Here is a 21,183-nt window from a genome sequence, read left to right as displayed (position 1 = left end):
TGTTTACATTGTACATTAATGATTTAGACGAGGGGATTAAATGCAGTATCTCCAAATTTGCGGATGACACTAAGTTGGGTGGCAGTGTGAGCTGCGAGGAGGATGCCATTAGGCTGCAGAGTGACTTGGATAGGTTAGGTGAGTGGGCAAATGCATGGCAGATGAAGTATAATGTGGATAAATGTGAGGTTATCCACTTTGGTGGTAAAAACAGAGAGACAGACTATTATCTGAATGGTGACAGATTAGGAAAAGGGAAGGTGCAACGAGACCTGGGTGTCATGGTACATCAGTCATTGAAGGTTAGCATGCAGGTACAGCAAGCGGTTAAGAAAGCAAATGGCATTTTGGCCTTCATAGCGAGGGGATTTGAATACAGGGGCAGGGAGGTGTTGCTACAGTTGTACATGGCCTTGGTGAGGCCACACCTGGAGTATTGTGTACAGTTTTGGTCTCCTAACTTGAGGAAGGACATTCTTGCTATTGAGGGAGTGCAGCGAAGATTCACCAGACTGATTCCCGGGATGGCGGGACTGACCTATCAAGAAAGACTGGATCAACTGGGCTTGTATTCACTGGAGTTCAGAAGAATGAGAGGGGACCTCATAGAAACGTTTAAAATTCTGACGGGTTTAGACAGGTTAGATGCAGGAAGAATGTTCCCAATGTTGGGGAAGTCCAGAACCAGGGGTCACAGTCTGAGGATAAGGGGTAAGCCATTTAGGACCGAGATGAGGAGAAACTTCTTCACCCAGAGAGTGGTGAAGCTGTGGAATTCTCTACCACAGAAAGTAGTTGAGGCCAATTCACTAAATATATTCAAAAGGGAGTTAGATGAAGTCCTTACTACTCGGGGGATCAAGGGTTATGGCGAGAAAGCAGGAAGGGGGTACTGAAGTTTCATGTTCAGCCATGAACTCATTGAATGGCGGTGCAGGCTAGAAGGGCTGAATGGCCTGCTCCTGCACCTATTTTCTATGTTTCTATGTTTCTATAAATCCATGCTGACTCTGCCTGACCGAATTTTGCTTTTCCAAATGTCCTGCTACTGCTTCTTTAATAATGGACTCCAACATTTTCCTAACCACAGTTGTTAGGCTAACTGGTCTGTAGTTTCCTGCTTTTTGTCTGCCTCCTTTTTTAAATAGGGGCATTACATTTCCAATCTGCTGGACCTCCCCAGAATCCAGGGAATTTTGGTAAATTACAACCAATGCATCCACAATCCCTGCCGCTACTTCTCTTAAGACCCTAGGATGCAAGCCATCAGGTCCAGGGGATTTATCCGCCTTTAGTCCCATTATCTTACTGAGTACCACCTCTTTAGTGATTGTGATTGTGTTAAGTTCCTCCTCCTCTATAGCTCTTTGACTATCCACTGTCGGAATATTGTTAGTGTCCTCTACCGTAAAGACTGATACAAAATATTTGTTCAGAGTTTCTGCCATCTCCATGTTCCCTATTACTAATTCCCCGGTCTCATCCTCTAAGGGACCAACATTTACTTTAGCCACCCTTTTCCTTTTTATTTACCTATAGAAACTGTTGCTATCTGTTTTTATATTTTGTGCTAGTTTACTTTCATAGTCTATCCTCCCTTTCTTAATCATTTTTTTGTCGTTCTTTGCTGGCTTTTAAAAGCTTCCCAGTCTTCTGTCCTTCCACTAGTTTTGGCCACTTTGTATGCCCTTGTTTTTAATTGAATACCATCCTTATTTCTTTAGTTAGCCATGGATGGCTATCTTTTCTCTTACTTCTTTTCCTCCTCACTGGAATATATTTTTCTTGAGAGTTGTGAAATATCTCCTCAAATGTACACCACTGTTCATCAACCATCCTACACTTTAATCTATTTTCCCAGACCACTTTACCCAACTCTGCCCTCATACCTGCATAGTCTCCTTTATTTAAGCTTAGCACGCAGGTTAGAGATCCAACTTTTTTACTCTCCATCTGAATTTGAAATTCAATTATGCTATGATCACTCATTCCGAGGGGATCCTTTATTGGAGATTGTTTATTAATCCTGTCTCATTACACAGGACCAAATCTAAGATAGCCTGCCCCCTGGTTGGTTCTGTTACGTACTGCTCAAGGAACCCGTCCCTTACGCACTCTATGAACTCCTCCTCAAGACTACCCTGACCAATTTGATTTGTTTTGGCCACTTTGGCCAATATAGAAGTTAAAATCACCCATGATTATTGCTGTTCCCTTTTTACAAGCCCCCACTATTTCCTGGTTTATGCTCTGACCAACAGAGTTGCTACTGTCAGGGGCCCTATAGACTACGCCACCAGTGACTTTTTCCCCATATTATTCCTTATCTCTACTCAAACTGTTTCAACACCCTTATCATTTGAGCCAATATCGTTTCTTACTATTGCAGTGATTCCATCCTTTATCAATAGAGCTACCCCACCTCCTTTTCCTTTCAGTCTGTCCTTCCGGATTGTCAAGTATCCCTGAATATTTAATTCCCAGTCCTGGTCACCTTGCAATCACGTCTCTTTAATGGCTATCAGATCATACCCATTAGTCTCAATTTGTGCCGTCAACTCATCTACCTTGTTACAAATGCTACGTGCATTTAGACAAAGTGCCTTTAAGTTTGTTTTTTTACCCTTTTTTCCTGCTTGTTTCCTTTCTCCTTCAAACTCACTTTCTTTATTTTTGCTTTCTAATTCCAGCTTTACTCCCCTCCCTCCTGAATCTAGTTTCAAGCTCCCATCCCCCTTCCAAGCTAGTTTAAACCCACCCCAACAGCACTAGCAAACCTCCCCCTGTGAGGATATTGGTCCCGGTTCTGTTGAGGTACAACCCGTCCGGCTTGTACAGGTCCCACCTCCCCCAGAAGCGGTCCCAATGCCTCAGGAAACTAAAGCCCTCCCGCCTGCACTATCTCTCCAGCCACGTATTCATCTGCTCTATCCTCCTATTTCTGTACTCACTAGCTTGTGGCACTGGGAGTAATCCGGAGATTACTACTTTTGAGGTCCTGCTTTTTAATCTCCTAGCTCTCTAAACTCTGCCTGCAAGACCTCATCCCTCTTCCTATCTATGTCATTGGTACCGATGTGGACCACGACCTCTGGCTGTTCACCCTCTCCCCCCAGAATGCCCTGCAGCCGCTCAGTGACATCCTTGACCCTGGCACCATCCTGGAGTCACGTCTGCGGCCGCAGAAATGCCTGTCTGATTCCCTGACTATTGAATCCCCTACCACTATAGCTCTTCCATTCTTCTTCCTCCCCCCCCCCCCCCCCCTCGTGCCACCCGTGGTGCCGTGGACTTGGCTCTTGCTGCACTCCCCAGAGCCACCATCGCCCCCACCGGTACTCAGAACAGAGTACCGATTGGAGAGCAAGATGGACTCCGTGGACTCCTGAACTACCTGCCTAGTCCTCGTCTTCTGTCTGGCGGTCACCCACTCCCTCTCTGCCTGCACACTCTTCAGCTGTGGGGCGACTGCCTCTAGAAACGTGCTAGCCACGTTGCTCTCAGTCTCGCAGATGCACCGCAGTGACCCCAGCTGCCGCTCAAGCTCCAAAACACAAAGCTCGAGTTGGTGCAGCCGGAGACACCTCCCGCACACGTGGTCGCCCCGGCTGTGCGAAGCACCCTGGGACTTCCCACATGCCACAGGATGCCATGGGACTGAGCTACCCTGTCATACCTTTAGTGACCCTCACAACTATCGAGTAGAGCTAAATTCTAAACCTTAGCATAACACACCCAGCCGCTACTCAGCAAACAGCCGATTTAATTAACTGGCTCTCCTTAGATAATAAAGATCACATATATTTACTGGCAGATGCTACTTACAGCAATGCCAAAGGTTTCCTACCGAAAGGAAAAAGAAAAATACTCGCCAATCCACCAGCCAATCACTTACCCGCTTGGCTGTGACATCACACTTACATTTTGATCTTTTAAAAAACTTTTTGTCCCTGCACCAGCTGGCTCCTCCGACTCTCGGGCCCCTTTTATGGGCCTCTCGATCCTCCTGCTCCTGCTCCTGTGGCTCCTCCGACTCTTGGGGCCCCTTTTATGGGCCTCTCGATCCTCCTGCTCCTGTGGCTCCTCCGACTCTCGGGTCCCTTTTATGGGCCCCTCGATCCTCCTGCTCCTGTGGCTCCTCTGACTCTTGGGCCCCTTTTATGGGCCTCTCGATCGTCCTGCTCCTGCTCCTGTGGTTCCTCCGACTCTCGGGCCCCTTTTATGGGTCTCTCGATCTTCCTGTATCCTGTCATATAGTCAGTGTTCCTTTGTTCCATATTCTGTTGTGGACCATTTATGGTCGTATGCCTTGTGTTCGAACATTCAACATTTTGAACTCTTGCTGGTGTGCCTGATTAGTGTTCTGATACGCTTTGGTTGTGTTCAAGTTTTCATCTGCAATTTTCACTATTGTTGGAAATCTTTGATTGGCACTTCCATCAGAGAGAGAAACATTGTTGTTTGTTCTCTGTCAGTCTCCAAAGGCACTATTGGAATGATGACAAAATCATTTTGTCAGAAAGCCTTGGTAGACCAAAGGAAAGAATGGAAGGCCATTTGGCTCATCAAGTTGGTTTTTCTATTGACTCCTTGCCCGTAGACAAGGTAAACAATTTTCTGTGGTAGAATGTACGCTACCTTCAAGAAGGTAAAGTTCTGTGAAATGCCTCCTTAATCCTGAAAAGTAATCGAGCAAAATTCCAGCATTGTCATCGGTTTGGTGCGTCTCGGGATACCCATACAAATGTGACCCTTATTACTAGTCTGACCCAAAGTGAAAAAAGTTAATTTGACTTTGATAGCATGGGCAACATGGTTTTGTACTTGGTGGAACCACAGGCTATCTAGTGAAAATCTGAATATAATGCCCTAACCCAGCCACTTCCTGTACGGGTCATGGGTACGTGGAGCTGTGTGAGATAAATGCCCACTAATAAAGTAAGCTGTGCTTATGTGGGTAGCACATCTTTTCCAATCTGGTTTGCATTTTCAGGGTTGCCAACAAATGGGTTTGATGGAGGCAGTCAACCGGTGAATGAGAGTTTCCGCGTGTATCGGAACGAGCGAAGCCTCCCACGCAGCAGTTCTGACACCGAGTCCAGTTCCAGCACAAGTAGCAGTGCAGCTTCAGACCGCACCAGGTAACTGAGTGTTTTTGTGTATTCAATACCGAGATAAAGAGCCACACCAGGTAACAGAGGGTTTTGTGTAATCAATACCGAGGTAAAGAGCCACACCAGGTAACAGAGGGTTTTGTGTAATCAATACCGAGGTAAAGAGCCACACCAGGTAACAGAGGGTTTTGTGTAATCAATACCGAGGTAAAGAGCCACACCAGGTAACAGAGGGTTTTGTGTAATCAATACCGAGGTAAAGAGCCACACCAGGTAACAGAGGGTTTTGTGTAATCAATACCGAGGTAAAGAGCTACACCAGGTAACAGAGGGTTTTGTGTAATCAATATCGAGGTAAAGAGCCACACCAGGTAACAGAGGGTTTTGTGTAATCAATACCGAGGTAAAGAGCCACACCAGGTAACAGAGGGTTTTGTGTAATCAATACCGAGGTAACCCGTGTATTTGCTGCTTATGTAGCTCAGCACCTTGTCCTGTCACTTCTTGTAACTGGGTTTGAATCCAGCCCAGATATGAGAGGCAAGCTTTCCCTCTCTGCCTGTTGTAAGGATCCTGCACAGTTAGTGTCAAAAGTTTTAATGGACACAAGTCCACAGCACAAAAATGGCTGTAATTTGGTACTATGATTTTCCTTAAAAGTAATCTAGTTACTAAATGAAACAAAGATTTGACTGTCTTATTCAGAAAGGCTCTAATGATGGCAATAGAAACCTATACTGTTGCTGCCAGGGGTGCAAGCATTTCTAAGGTTGATGCTAAGATTGTTCAGGCAGACAAGAAAGATCTTTACTCTGCTTTTGACCTTGGCTCATTGGTGCAAAAAAACATATGAATTTGCACAATGCACTCAATATGTAGGAAATACTGTAGTTCACTTTGAATCATTCTACATTAACAACGCAAAAGAGATTGGTTATTGACCAAGCCCATTGTGTCAATACAGGATCACAGTGGAACACTGAGTGAAGTGCAATTTAATTCTTACTTACCAGAGATGCAGTACTAATACTATTTGGTGCATCCTGATATCCGTAAAAATGTAGCTCTTATTGCTATTGCACCAAAAGTGCAAAATATCAATATGCTGTGGTAGCGTGATCTCATACTCAGTGGTACCACAGGCTAACTGGTGAAAATCTGAATGTAGTGACCGAACCCATCCATCTGCTGTAAGTATATTACCTTTAAGGAAAAACTTAGTATCAAATTACTTTTGTGCCGTGGACTTGTGCCCACTAAATTGAGTTGACCCGTATAACAGGCAGAGAGAGAAAGCTTGCATTTCACCCATCTGGGCTGGACTGAAACCGCGGTACTAGAAGTGACAAGACAAGGTGCTGAGCTACCTACTTTAACATCAAAAAACAATCTAAAAGCAGAGTATAATTTCTTCAGAGTCATCATCATCATAGGCAGTCCCTCAAATCGAGGATGACTTGCTTCTACATCAAAAAGTTCACGTGTTTCAATGACGGACCTAAAATTCCAGGTCCAGAACTAAATCTTGAAGGGTGGAAAATGCCTGTGCGTGAATTTTTTTTAACGTGTGGTGACCGTTGCACACCAGCCACCACACGGGCTTGACAGCTAGGTCTTGGTCTAGTAGCAAGAATTAACCAAGACGACTGAAGACCAGCTCTGCTGCATGGACCTAGTGCGCACACATATCGCAGTATGGGCTGGCCCTTGCTGCTCCTGAGAACTCACACCTCTCCTGGGCCCCGATTATGTCCCTCTACAATCTCTCGCTGCTCCCTGACCTGACCGTGCTGCTCCTGCTATATCTGCCCACGCTCCAATCACCGACCTAGATCTTGGCGATGTCCCTTTTCACCACCGTTACTCTCCTGCTCCAGCACGTGCTGCTCCCTGGAGTGGTATGCCGCCACGCTACTCCTTCCGCTCCCCGGCCTGCTCCGATGGTGCTCGCAGGCCAGGGGCCGCTCAGCCTGCTGGACTAGGCCGCCACGGTGCTCCTTCCGCTTCCCGGCCCGCTCCGATGGTGCTCGCAGAGTATAACGCAATTCACAATTTGACTTATCTACAATAGTTAGGATAATCACAAAGTTCGGTATTGATTGTTCAAAGTAAACTGATGTTCAATGTAAATCAACAGAATCTAAATCAGTGCAACAGTGACCTTGGTTGTAATATATCGCAGTATTAGCTGGGTTTTTATTGAATTACAGTAGAGTGTAACAAATCAACATTTGGTGTTCAAGATATCATTACGGGCTTAGAAAGCATAAGTTCGCAGTCTGTATTCAAGGTATCATTGGTAGGCTTCCAATGTTGATGTCCCTTGGGCCGCACAAAGTTAATGCCATGTAATCTCTTTCTTTGACTAGCAGGCTAGCTGAGGTGTTGAGTAATTGTGTCTTCCTTTGTGATGCTCTAATTTCACAGCTGGGTTGGTTTGTTAGGTTAAAATTGGCCCCTATATCTCACCAAGCTGCAACATATTTCATGACAATACCACTTTTCGCTAACCAAATGTCAAAGTTTGCAAATGAATAGTGAAAGGCACCTGCGAGAGTGAGTAACACCCAGCCATTCAGAGGGTGGCAAGTAGAGTAGTGTATGCATAGAGGAAATGGTAGCATTTTCCAAGCACTGCCAAACATCTATCCTAAAAAGAATCTTTTTCTCGCACTAGCACAACCCCTTCGAAGCAGGGTCGAGGGAAGCCTTCTTTTTCCCGAGTGAATTTCCACGAAGATAGTAGTGAGGACACTTCCTGTACAGAGAATGAATCCTATCCAATTGGATCGGGCAGGCATGGACATGGTGGTGAGTCCACTTTTGGAAGGGCTAAAAAAGTTTTAGAATTTGTGACTTAAGTTCTAAAACATTTTCTTTCTATCAAGTCATAAACACAAACGGTGCTGTCAAGCAAGGAAGATTAAAGTTTTTTCTGAATGAGGTAGGTGAAAAGGTAATAAGGTAACAGTGTTGTATGTACTATCAAATCTGACAACAGAAGTAGCACCTGACTTAGTTGCAGAATACATGGAAACCCAATGTGTATGTACATGTGTGTATGTGCACATATAGTGACATTGTATAATATACCATATAGTGTGTATTAAATGTGCTGCATGCTTTGTTAGAATATATATTGCATGATAATGTAGTATGCAATATGAGTTTAGAAAAAACAAGTTTCTATATGTAACAAAATTGAATTTTATAAATGGTACAAAGTAATGGATCAGAGTTTGTTACAAAGCCAATATATAATTGCAAGACAGAACATTCGAGAAGCACTCAGCAGATAAGAGGTTAACATTTTGGGTGTATACCTTCGAAGGATCTACAGCCAGAAGGTTAATGCATCTTTTCTCTTTGCAGCTGCTGATGGACCTGCTTTGTATTTCCAGCATTTTCAGTTCTTATTGCAGCTCCCAGCAACTGCAGATTTTCTTTTTATATCTACACACAGTCAAGATTCAGGTGAACGTCAGGGTTTGAATTACTCTGACCAGTTCTGTTGTGTCACATGCCGTTTAACAGGTTTTTGGATATTCACTTTGCGACCATTCCCCCCCCCCCCCCCCCGCCCCCCCACTTGTAATGCAGTATGTGGCCGCATGGTGCAAGCAGCTTGGGTATAATCCTGGGAAAAGACTGGGGAAGGTATTTGCATCCTGTGCTGGTTTTATAGGGTTCTTCCTCATACTGCGTGAAAGTAATCCAGATTCTAAGTGAAAGGAGACCTTCTCAAACAAATCTTACCTACACTTCGCATTGTGGCCCCAATATGGTATCACTGGGGAAGGAGCATCACTCCAGATGTTAATTTTCTTAACATTTAAGAAAACGGGCCAAATGGAACGTAATGACTTTTATTTTGATGTATTATTCCCCATGTCTAGTGCGCTAATCGAATGAACTTTAAACCATATACAAAATGTGGTATATTGCACGTGGATGTGAGCACGTGTACCATTTTGAATTACATTGGATATACAGCACAGAAAGAAGCCATTCAGCCCAACCAGTCCATGCTGGTGTTTATGCTTCACTCAAGCCTCCTCCTGTCTTTCCTCATCTGTGACAAAACACTTGATGGTTTGGAATGGAAGATCTGGATCTATGAACCCTAGTATAAAGTCAAGCGAATTGAATTGTCTGTAAAAAAAAAAAAAAGTTCAGTACCCTCCATGTTTAAAGAAAAATATGAATGATTCACAAATTTTTATTGAATTTTGATGCAGAATTAGGATTCCTGCCGTATAGCCCAACTGCATTAAGAATTACTATTCTTTTTAAATCTCTATATTGAATGTGTTAAATTTTTTTCTCATAACAGTGCGCAAGGGATTGAACCGGTCTACAGGCTGGATGTCAGATGATGAGGACAGTCCTTTGGAGTCTCTGGATTTAGTTTGGGCAAAGTGCAGGGGATACCCATCCTATCCAGCTCTGGTATGTCCTTTGACTGAGAATGAATTAGATAGCAACAGTGAACATGAGGTTTGCCCCTGAGCTGCTACTTGATTTTTTTAATATGTGCCACTTCTGAGCATTGCCATTTAATTTCTAGAAGTTATGATTTTGGACAAATGGTGCAACTTGCGCATTTTTCATAAGATTTTTGATATATTCGTTTGGGGGCTGCACCTCCCACGAGGAAACAGAATGAAATAAGGCCAATTCTGTCTGTTATCCTGATCCAATTAGTGAACTAAATCCCTTCCCATTCTCTCTAATTAATCCAATTCCAATGGATCACTTCATTCCCTGCTTTATAATATTCCACAATGAGATCGGTTTCCATGTCTTCCTATGCCATAGTATTTCTGATCCAGCTGTGATTTAAATTTAAATAAGTGTATTCTGCTCAATTCTCCCTGATGTGATGTCATTGCACTGACCTCGCTGAACAAGGACTCCCCATTTGTGTTGTCATTAACTTCATGATGCCACTTTAGGGAGCTCTGCACAAAAATAGCTGCCGTCTGTGACAAACTTAAACTGTAAAACATGCTGTTAAGGGACAACCTTCGTCATATTTCGGTTTATGTGATAAACCTACCAGCAGAATATACCTCCCCACTTCACCATTATTTGATTATATGATACTGGGGATAGTAGAAACCCCATTTAGACACAGTTATGACTCAGTATTACACCAGGAACAGAACTGACAGCGCTGCATTAAACTGATAACATCACTGTTCGAGTCATATTGAAAACTAAGCTTTCCAAATTTTCTACAACACGCAACAAATTTAAATCGTTCTATGCAGCGCAGCACTGTCTAGAATTCCATATGTTCCACCTGAAAAATGAGTTTTAGTGAAATAGACCCTCGGAAAAATGGCACAGCTAAGATCAGGAACTTGTCTCACGTAATCACAGATGCAAATCTGTGTCCCACCACTCTGTGGCGCTGCACCTCAGTGCTCTAACATGTTGCACTGCCTTGAGTAAAATAGTTACAATGTTACCCAGAATTCCTACACAAAAACAATGGCGGATAGGCCTCAACAGAATCTAGCCACAGATATCAAGATAAAATAACCGTGAAGCTTCAATTGCGAAGAATTCAGGCAAAGCATCTCCTGAATGTGTGTAACTTCTTGCAGTCAGCTTCCATATTTCTAATGGGACAAACTCCAGCTGATGTTACATCACAAAGAACAGGTCTAGAACAAACACATTTTACAATTGATAAAACTCACGATTTCATTCATTTAGTGACAATTTTGAAAACACTAAAACTTCCACGGGTATAACCGTCAAAGAAATTGATACAAAGTATGATGTAGTACAAGATGTATGATGTAGTTTACTATTGTATACTCCTTATTGTATTATTTACAATGTAATTTGAATTTCTTTTTTTTCCTGTTTTTTCACCTGTGTCTATCTGCGTGCGCATTTTGGCTGCCGCTTCAGACCCGAGCCGTTAATCTCTTTTTGCACTCTCTTCTCCTGCTTTTTCTCTCTCTCCCTCAATGGTCAATATCTAACGTGTTGTAAAATTGTTGTGAAGTGCCTTGGGACATTTTACTACCTTAAAGGCGCAATATAAATAAAAGTTATTACAGGTTGAACCTCCCTTATCCAGAACTCCCTTATCCAGGACCGTCCCTCATTCGGAATCATTCCCGGCCACCGGGTGGTGCATACGCACAACGTGGCCGGTCAAAATCCTCGAAAAATATCAATGAAAAAAAAACATGCCCATTTACACTTACAGACCCACAATAAATTTATCCCAAATCCTCGAAAAATATCAATGTAAAATAAATTTACCCAATTTCGGAGCCGGCACCTCGGGGCCCGCCGACATCTCGGAGCCCGCCGGCACCTCGGGGCCCGCCGACCTCTCGGAGCCCGCCGACACCTCGGGGCCCGCCGACACCTCGGGGCCCGCCGGCCCGCCAACACCACACTGATGGAAATTCCAATAAAAATTGTTCAGAAAATGTTTTCAAAATACATACCTTTTTAATATTTTGGATCAGCTAACCATTCCATAGATTTTGAGACTATCCTAACTCTAGAACTCTAGACTAGTTTGGTTTCCAATGTGAGCTAAGACTGACTGACAGTCATTCCAGCCAATCGGCGCGCGCACACATACTGAAAACACGTGACCTCCCCTTGTCTGGAAATATCCCTCATTCGGAACAGGCCAGGTCCCGAGGGTTCTGGATCAGGGAGGTTCAACCTATTATAATAATAATAACAGATTTACTTGGCTCGATAGGAAGATTTCAAATTGCACCAATTGATCATGAGGAGAGAATTCTTTTTCCCAAACAATCTGGTACAGAACAATCTTAGAAAAGTGCAAAGATTCTACAGAATGTATTTATTAAGACTCCGTATATATCCATATCTACTCTGCAGATTATTGATCCGAAGATGCCTCGGGAAGGTCTGTACCATCACGGTGTTCCAATCCCTGTTCCACCACTAGATGTGCTCAAACTGGGAGAACAAATGACCGTGGAAGCACGGGAACACCTCTACCTCGTTCTTTTCTTTGACAACAAGAGAACATGGTAATATTGAGAGAACTTTATGTTTAGACCACTTTATGTTTAGACCACATGAATGCAACTAGGCAGGGTCGAATCATGTTAGTTTGATGTACTGTAGGTTCCAGGAGGTCACAGAGACCTTCGCCCCTTGGAAGGTTCGTTTTCCTTGTGGTTACTCGCATCCCTTAGACTAAATAAATTCAGTGGAGTCCATAATTATGTAAGCTGTATATGGTCTGTTGAAAGGAGTGGGCTAAATGGGCCAAATGGCCACTTATCTACCCATATTTTCTTATGTTTCTATTAACTCTTGCGCTTTGGCTTTACATAAGGAACACCTGGTGAGACACAAGTGTGAACCGTTGTGGTTGTCTATTAAATTCTGCAGCTCTCTGGAGGCAAGATAGGAAGTCAAATAGTACGATTGAAGTTTTGTTTTCATCATACAGTTATAAACAAAGCAAGTTAATTATATTATAAATGTTGCACTAACATCTACTAAATACAGAACATGATTTGAGATTGTGAAGCCCATCATAAAGCTCCAATTTGTCCATAGATATTTATGGCACACAAGGAGGTCATTTGGCCCATTGTGTCTGTGCTAGCTCTTTGCTAGAGCAATCTGAAACTAACTATATCTTGCTCTGCTTCAAATGTTTATTTACTTTTCCCCATAAAAGATGCAAGGCTATCAGCCTCAGTTACTTCTGTGGCAAATTCTTCAATACTCAGCATAAAAAGATATTTCTCCTAACGTCGCTCCTAACTTTCTGTGACAATTTAAAATTGATTACCCTTCATCATTGACTCATGCAAATAGAAAAAATAGTCTTTTCCTATGCACTCTTATCAAAGCCTTTCATAATTTTATAACCTCTATTAAATCTCCTAGTTCCCTTATCTGTTATGATCTTAATCTAACAATCAGATTAAAGTTGCTTTAAAGATTTCAATATATTAAAAATACATTTTTCTTCAGTGAAACAATGCAAGATTTTGTTTTCACAGAAATGTTTCTAGACCAGTAATTCCGATACCTGCACTAATAATCCAGAGAGCATGAGTTCAAGTCCCACAATGGGAGAATTTTTATTCTCTTAAAAAATCTAGAAATTAAAAGCTGGTATCAGTAAAAGCGACCATGAAGTTCTCAGATTGGGACATAAACCCAACTGGTTCACCCGTGTCACTTAGGGAAGGAAACCTGGCATCTTGGCCCACGTGTGTCTCCAGTCCCACAACAACGTGGTTGACTCTAATTTGCTCTCTGAAGAGGCTTAACAAGTCACTCAGTTGTATCAAACTGGTACACAGCGGTTCAGTAACGCCCATTGCCGCCACCTCAGGTCAACTAGACAATAAATGCTGGCCTTGTCATGGATGCCCACATCCCGAGAATTTTTTTTTAAAGCTCAAAAAACGTATGTGTGTGGGAGAGGAGATTGAAGCAGATTGTGAAAAATAAAGCAACGGTGAAAATATTTATATATTTAGATAGGTCAGTGGTATACAATGCTGGTACATACTGTGTTTTTTATTACCCAGGCAATGGCTCCCTCGAACAAAACTTGTCCCTCTTGGTGTGGACCAGACCCTGGATAAAATGAAGATGTTGGAGGGGAGGAAATCAAACATCAGGAAATCGGTGCAGATTGCATATCATCGCGCCATGCAGCATCGAAGCAAGGTGCAGGGCGAACAGAGCAGCGATTCCAGTGATACTGACTGACCATAGAAAGTTCATTCATTTTTTTAATGTTTTATTTTTTTAAAATTAAAAAAAAACGGACCTGCAGCTCGGTGATGCTGAGTGTAAAATGCAGAAGACAGCACCGTCTCAAAGCACTGAATTTTAAACTATAAAAGTATGGAGCAGAGACAGAACAGTGCTGGCCGCTAGACATGAGCCGATGGACAGCTGAGGGTTCTGAAAACAGGAAGCAGAGCAGCTATTGCAGCAGTACTAAACTGCGTTAAGCAAGAGTCAAACTATTCTTTAAAACACCTAATTAAAGCAAGAGACCGAGTCATCGGATCTGGCTAAACCCAAGTCTAGCTTTTTATAAAGTTGATGAAATCAGATGTCATACAAGCCGCTTTAATTAAATTCAGAGCATAAATTAAGCAATATAGTGCATCGGATACTGTGAATCCGTGGATTGCCTTAACTCTCTTACTTGCTTAGAATTATGAATAAGTGATATTATGGCCTCGTGATTCCTGTATAAAGTCCATCTCACACATTAAGTAATGAAAACCCTGCTTGTAGAGGACAGGTTTACGCCAGAACTTGAAGTCCTCCATTACATTACTTACCCATAATTTTCAGTTGAGAAAAATATATTCTGCCAATCCAGGTGACCTAAAAAAAGAAACTGAGCATGGACAGCTCTGACCAGAGGGGGAAAAAAAACCTGTAAACAATTCACTGTAATTAAATGGGGAGAAAAGCGACAATGAAAGTGAATGAGTTCACTGCTGGGCTTGAGTTCCACTTTAAATTGCATAAAGCCAATTTTTTTTTGGGGGGGACAGTAATTGTGATTTTAAACCTGCTGCTAAATACCACACTTTAAACCATACATATTGTAATATATACACTGTAATTTTATCAAATAAACTCCCCTTACTCCCCGTAAAATCGATGAAGATTTATACCATCGAAGTCACTTATCCTGACTATAGTCATCTAGATTATCTTCCTGGTTATAGTTGTGTGCACACACACGTCTGTAACCCTGTGGTTTCTCGCACACAGTCACACTTGTACACTCAGATAAAGCCTTAAACTTACCTGTTCATTTGCAGGAACAGTGTTACTGTCTGACCTTCTGCAAAACAAGTTAATCATAGAGCATAAGAGAAGGAGACCATACAGCCCCTCGAGCCTGCTCCGCCATTCAACAAGATCAAAGCTGATCTTTGACCTCAACTCCACTTTCCTACCCTACCCCCAAATCCCTTGATTCCTCTAGAGAACTTACCCATAGATAATACGGTCTCACAATTAACATTTTTTTTGTTATCTGGCTTAAATTATGCGGACAGTATTTTCTAAACTTCTTGACAGAACAGTATGCGTGAGAGTCAGTAATCAGAGCTGTATAGACTGCTAGCGCTGCATTGTCAGATTCCTGGTATGTAAATGATTGCACAAGCAGGGTGAGAAAATGGCCATCTATCTGCATTGCTGCTCACAGTCATATTTTCACCTGAGAGAGTGAGGGTGGGGGTGGAAGAGAGGAATCTGCTCAGAGAGGGCACTTTAATTAATGTGGATGATTAACTGGCTAATGGCACCATCAGTAAGCTATACAGGTAATTGGATAATCCTCTGAACTTAATTGTCTCCTGCTCTGAGTTGAGTCTCAAAACTGTGATGAGCTTGGCAGGATTGTTCGATTACTATCTCTGTGCATTCCAGAGAGGGAAATAACTAAAAGGATATAGAAAGGCTCCCCCTAATGTCAATATCTTCTTCGTTGCCATGTGTAGCTTTACTTTTAAAGCAGTTGAGCACAATTTATTTTTATAAGGTTTCCCTTATGTTAGGTTGTTTACAATTTTGCAAGTAATTTGCCACCATTTTCCCACTAAAACAGGCACCATATTGTCCATAGGTGAGTAATTTAAGGGAACCTCAAATATTAACGTCCTTTGCGTTGTGTAACTGCCAGGCGCGCAGATGCTGCAGGGTCTTCAGTTTTGAGGCAACCTGTGGCCTAGCAGCTGTCCAACAGAACAAGTCACAAATGTGAGTAGCGAGATGAATACAGAAATCCATAGGCATTGTATTGTGAATCGAGCGTGCTGCCCTTTGTTCCTCAGAAGGTCCTATTTGAAACAACGTGACCATTGAGATTGTGAGTTCTGCTGACAGTCTGCATCTGTATTACTTAAAACGGGAATGCTGCAATTGAAAGCTGAAGCTTTTAGGAAGAGAACTGGGACACTTTGTATGTGTGTGTCTCTGGGGGGGGTGTACTTTCAGTAAAGTGTTTCTCCTCCCCCCCCCCCCCCCCCCCCCCAAGAAAATGGAAAATAATTATTTTAAATGTTTCATTCCCAGGGTGGTCTCATTGTCTGAGGGTAAATCTACTGCCTGATGTGATCCTGAGCCACACAAACCAACAAGGTCCCAATTCACTCCCTGATCTGTGCTGATTCCAGCTTGCATGGTGGTGGAGAGGCGCTTTTTTTGTGGTCGTGCCTCACAGACACTCTGGGCTTGTGCTTGAAGAATAGTCAGATATAGGCCTGCCGATGTTTGTGGCACTCTACCCGGCAAGAGTTGGTGCCTCCTATAGGTGAAGAACAGAAATATAATCCTTTCCAAGAGTAGATATTCCCATTTGTATCCCTTCGAAAGCAGCTTGATGACCTGCCCATTTTGGTTGTTAGGGAAAAATGAACCTGGTTAGGTAGCCTATCCAGTAGGCTGTTCTAAGCAGTGCTGTTACAATGGACTGGAATTGGTATCATTCCTGGTCTTGGATGGTGGTGTCAATGCAACAATGCTATTGAAAACTTCAGCCCTTGCCAGTATTTATAATAATAGTACTTGCATTTATATAGCACCTTATTATATAAAAATGCCTCAAAGCACTTCACACAACACTTTTTTGATGTACAGTAACTGTATGTCAGCAAACAAGGCATTGTTACATTAAGATCGAAATCTGAGACTGGGAATAATCCTCCATTCATAACTCTTTGACCGGCACCAATGGGAAATATCTGCTCTTCGGAAGGAGATGTTTTAAGTATATTGTTCCAGTTTTTTCTGAGGGTAGAACGTTGGATAGAAAGCAATATCCTCCCTCCCCCACCCGATCAGTATTGCTGTTGCTGTTTAAGGAGATACAAAGTAGAGTACAGTCTCTATTCGGCACTTGTATGGATTCTTGTGTGGAATCACTGATAATAATGACAGGCTTTTGAGCCCTGGTTTATGTTAGAAACAGATATTTCCAAAGAATAAGATCCTTGGATAAAGCCCCAAGACCTTCTTGTCTTTGGGTATTTGCAAATTAAAACCCTGAATCTAATTTTTACAAGCAAATGTTTTTTTTTAAACCAGTATTATGAGTTAGCTGGCCTTTCAATTGGGTTTACCATCTTCTATGTTTTTTTTTTGAGGCTCAACTTGGAAGCACTATATTTCATTGCCTAACCTTGGATTCCAGTACTCTCGCAGCTTATTGAATGCAATGACTGAGAGGAGTATAAATGGCAAAATATCACTATTGTGCCCAGCCTCAAGACTCCCAAGAACATGGTGGCTTTCATTGGGAGACCAGCCACCCATTGGTGAGTTGAACATAAACATATTTGACTGCAGCAATGTGTTGAAGCCACATTGTACTACATCAAAGAGTGGTATAATGTAGATTTTGTACCCTCCCACATCTATGCTGTGCTGTGATGGGGAGGCACGGAACAGAGGCTAGGCACTTCCCAACACTGGATGAGGAAAAGTTGCACTGGCCTACCCTCGGCTGACTTCAAATTGGAAGAGGTTCAGGTTACTTGGATTTCCATTGATTGTGATTGTGTGGAAGTTCCGAGGAATGGGCTAAAATACCTTTATTGGAGAAAAAATGTCATTTTAAAATCAAATATGGGCATGGATGTTTGCCGGGAAATACTTGAGGTTATAGCATCTGTGTGGCTGGAATATCCCTTTAAAACAATAAAATAGTTTCCCAAGGTGGATACAAAACTCGCTGATAACTTTAGAGTGAGCTTTTACTGCAAGTTCGTGATTTCTAACTCTTCTAAAATGCCAATCAGGTGTCATCAGTCAAAATTAAATGAACAAAAGGTACCCCCTTTTTAAAAAGGGCACAACTAATAAATTCCAAATGTTAAGTAAAACAAAAGGAAACTTAGCAAATTAAATCAGAATGTTATTCCTGGTATCGACTGCACTCCAGTCCCTCCAGTGCCCACCGGTTGTGGAAGACCTCAAGCGTACCGGCAGACACCGAGTACTCCCGTTCCAGGGACACCCAGGCGCGAACATAGCCGCGGAAGAGAGGCAGGCAGTTGGGGCCGAACGACCTACTCAGATAGTGGTGTCCAGTGTTGTAACTGCATGGGGACATGTAATTAACATATTGATACCATCACTATTGAAACTTTGATTTTGGAAATTGCAGCCTAGAAATTATTGCTAGCGGTATTAATGCATGAATGCTAAATACATTAATTTAATATTTTGCTGTCTGCTATTTTAAAGAAAATATTAATATATTTATTAATATCATGTTAATAGGCGAAAACACGAATGAGTTTGTCTGCTAACATCACCAGCAGTAATTTCTAGCCTTAATTGTCCATTCGTATTCCTGTCTGATTCAAGGAATCAAAATGGAGATGTTTGTGTAATCATTGCTCTTCCCTGAGATACCTTTAGTGTGCTTTGCAAATATATGATCTAGTGGACACTAAATCTACTAGTGCCCTCTACTGAGTAAATATCAGCATTGTAACAGGCTTTATTTTGACAACAACAGCAACTACTTGTTTATATAGTGCCTTTAATGAAGTAAAACGTCCCAAGGCGCTTCACAGGAGCGTTATCAAACAAAATGTGACACTGAGCCACATAAGGAGATATTAGTGCTGATGATCGAAAGCTTGGTCAAAGAGGTGACAACATTCAGAAACTGTATAACCTGGTCAGTTTTTATCCTCCCAGTACTGCCTAATTGAAATGGCAGCCACTTATTGAACATCTGACTAGATCTGGCAATGGGTGGGTGCATGAGCCCTGAACAAGCCAGAACTTAAAAAAATACTCAATATGTAGATAGATATTTAATAATGTGTGCCTAACTTTGTTAGCTTTGATCAACAAATAGTGTGTATGTTATGTATATAAATTTTTTTAAACTGGCAGTAAAGAATAAGGAGAAACTTTTTAAAAACTTGCTAATAACCTAAAATGTAAATTTCCATTTAAAAAAAAAGAGGAATAGAGGCATTCAAATGTAGCTACTTTTTATATTTTACAGTTTTCTACCTGTATATACTCACTCAGACAGTTCCTTCACGTTTTGTTGCACCAAAACTAAATTACAAGTCAACATCAAATATTATGCTGAATTTTGATAGTAAACCTCCTCTGTTGAAATATGTGGTTTCAATTCATTGTGACTATGCCGTTTTAAATTATTTTATTTTTGTTCTCTTTTTCCACCCCAACCCTTTTCTCCCTGGTGCCGGGCCCACTCTGTCATGGATCACCCTCCGGAGCATGCTTTTGGAATTTCTCCAACCTTTAAATGAGAGCAGCAGGACTCTTGTTTTAAGCAGGATTGGGGGGGGGTTGGGGCCATGTTTACTTCCTCCTCATCCAAGTTGGAATGGCTGTCGCATGTAATGGCCTTGCGAAAAGAGCTGGTATCCAACCCAAGGAGAGGCAAATTCAAAGTGATGGGCTTGTCCTTTGGGAACATGCGAACTTTTGGATGTTGGTGTAGCATTCAGTGCTTGAACTACCAAGCTGCTCCTTGCATGCTTGTTTTTAATCATTGTATTTTGGACCAAATTATACAGGAACACAAAAATAATCCTGGTTCTGTGACGACCTGCCAATACAACTCCCTTACTGATTTTTAAGATAAGTGAACTAAACCAGTTTTCCTGAAGCACAGTTCTTGTTTCTTACTTTTTCTAATCCTTCAAGGACATTTTGTAGAGGTGAGTTTTGGATGCTTTGAAGTTCAAATTTGGCAGACCAACAGAGAAAGGATTCTTTTTGCTTAAAACTGATGACACCCCAACAAATATATAGCAAATTAAACTCTCAGATGTCTGTAGGGAATTGCACTGTTAAAGGCGTTTCAGCTCAAGTAATCTTTCAGACCCAGTGGAGCAATGCCTGTTCCATTAGTGCAATACTTGTATATAGCCCATGTCATGAATCCCCATGTTATTTAAAACTCATTCCAGAACACACCTCGAAGTGCAGTTCATTAAGTGAATCATTTATTATATAATAATTTTAAAATATTTTTAATTTACTTCAGGCAATTTTTACTTTCTCACATGATTAAGTTTATCATTTGCCTCCCTGAAGCAAATAACATCTGATAACAGCGTGTAAATTGTAATGTAGCAAAATACTATCGGCACTGGTTACAATCTCTGGAATTAGGCAGTGATGCAGAACACTAGGTTTTATAGCACTAATGTTCAGATTATGTTTGTAAGCTCAACCGTTTCCTATTGATTCAGTGTCATGCATACTTTCCAGCTGACTACAGCTAACCCTGAGTTTAACAAGATGACTCAACTTGGGTAAGAAGAAATGGTTTAATTATTTGTCTTACAGAATAAATTTGTGTAGTTTTTTTAAGTAAAAATCCAAATTTATCCATTTCTTTAATCGCTCCCGTCTATTTTGTAACTTTTTCCACAACTACTTGTTTGTCGTCTCTAGTTATTGTACATAAAACTCTTTTCACTTTGTTTGATTAATATTTTCACTTTAGTTTTGTTTTTTTGCTTTGTATAAGCCCATTTGATTGAAATATAAAGATGATATTGTATCTGCAAAGGACCAGGAGTGTTTCTGTTGCAACCTCTTTGCAAAGCTATGCTGATGTTTCCTTACTCATTAAATCTGGACAGAATATTCTCCCAAGTGTCCATTTTGGAATTCCACAGTTGCCAGAATTTTACTGTAACCCAAATGGATTGATTTACAAATTCTTAATAAATCAAAGTAGTGGATTCCCAGTTGCAGACTTGAGCAGAATGTTTGTTCGGTTGTCTTTTAGATAGATACAAATCCTTCACCCTGAAAAATGTGTTGCACTAGTTTAAAAGTTTAAAAAAACAATAATTTTGTGGCTGCTTAGCATGTTTTGTCACAACATAAGACTGTTCACTCCAGGGAGACTAACCAAGATCAGATGATCAGTGAAAGAATGAGGGGTAACCCATTTGAAGGCTTTTAAGTGCAGTGGGAGGTCATTAAATAACTATCAGGAGTAGTAGTTTGAGTATAAAGACCTCCTTGTTCCCTGTACAGCTTA

The 21,183-nt window shown here is 41.6% G+C and overlaps 1 protein-coding gene across 4 annotated transcripts in view; it reads left to right on the top strand.

Annotated features, from left to right (window-relative positions):
- LOC139277263 (peregrin-like) overlaps nt 1–21,183 on the top strand; it is a 57,865-nt gene that overhangs the window by 35,490 nt on the left and 1,192 nt on the right. For 3 of the 4 annotated variants that reach the window (XM_070895490.1, XM_070895489.1, XM_070895488.1), the window contains 5 exons: nt 4,994–5,141; nt 7,792–7,925; nt 9,448–9,563; nt 12,000–12,154; nt 13,682–13,823. In XM_070895490.1, coding sequence (XP_070751591.1) covers nt 4,994–5,141; nt 7,792–7,925; nt 9,448–9,563; nt 12,000–12,154; nt 13,682–13,823 — 695 coding nt within the window. Of the gene's footprint in view, nt 1–4,993; nt 5,142–7,791; nt 7,926–9,447; nt 9,564–11,999; nt 12,155–13,681; nt 13,824–17,275; nt 17,447–21,183 lie in introns of all 4 variants that reach the window. The other variant, XR_011596065.1, reaches the window with a different exon arrangement.

This window comes from Pristiophorus japonicus, chromosome 12, assembly GCF_044704955.1.
Source record: "Pristiophorus japonicus isolate sPriJap1 chromosome 12, sPriJap1.hap1, whole genome shotgun sequence".
In the NCBI taxonomy this organism is placed as follows: domain Eukaryota; kingdom Metazoa; phylum Chordata; class Chondrichthyes; family Pristiophoridae; genus Pristiophorus; species Pristiophorus japonicus.
This window is presented reverse-complemented; position numbering and strand designations above follow the sequence as displayed.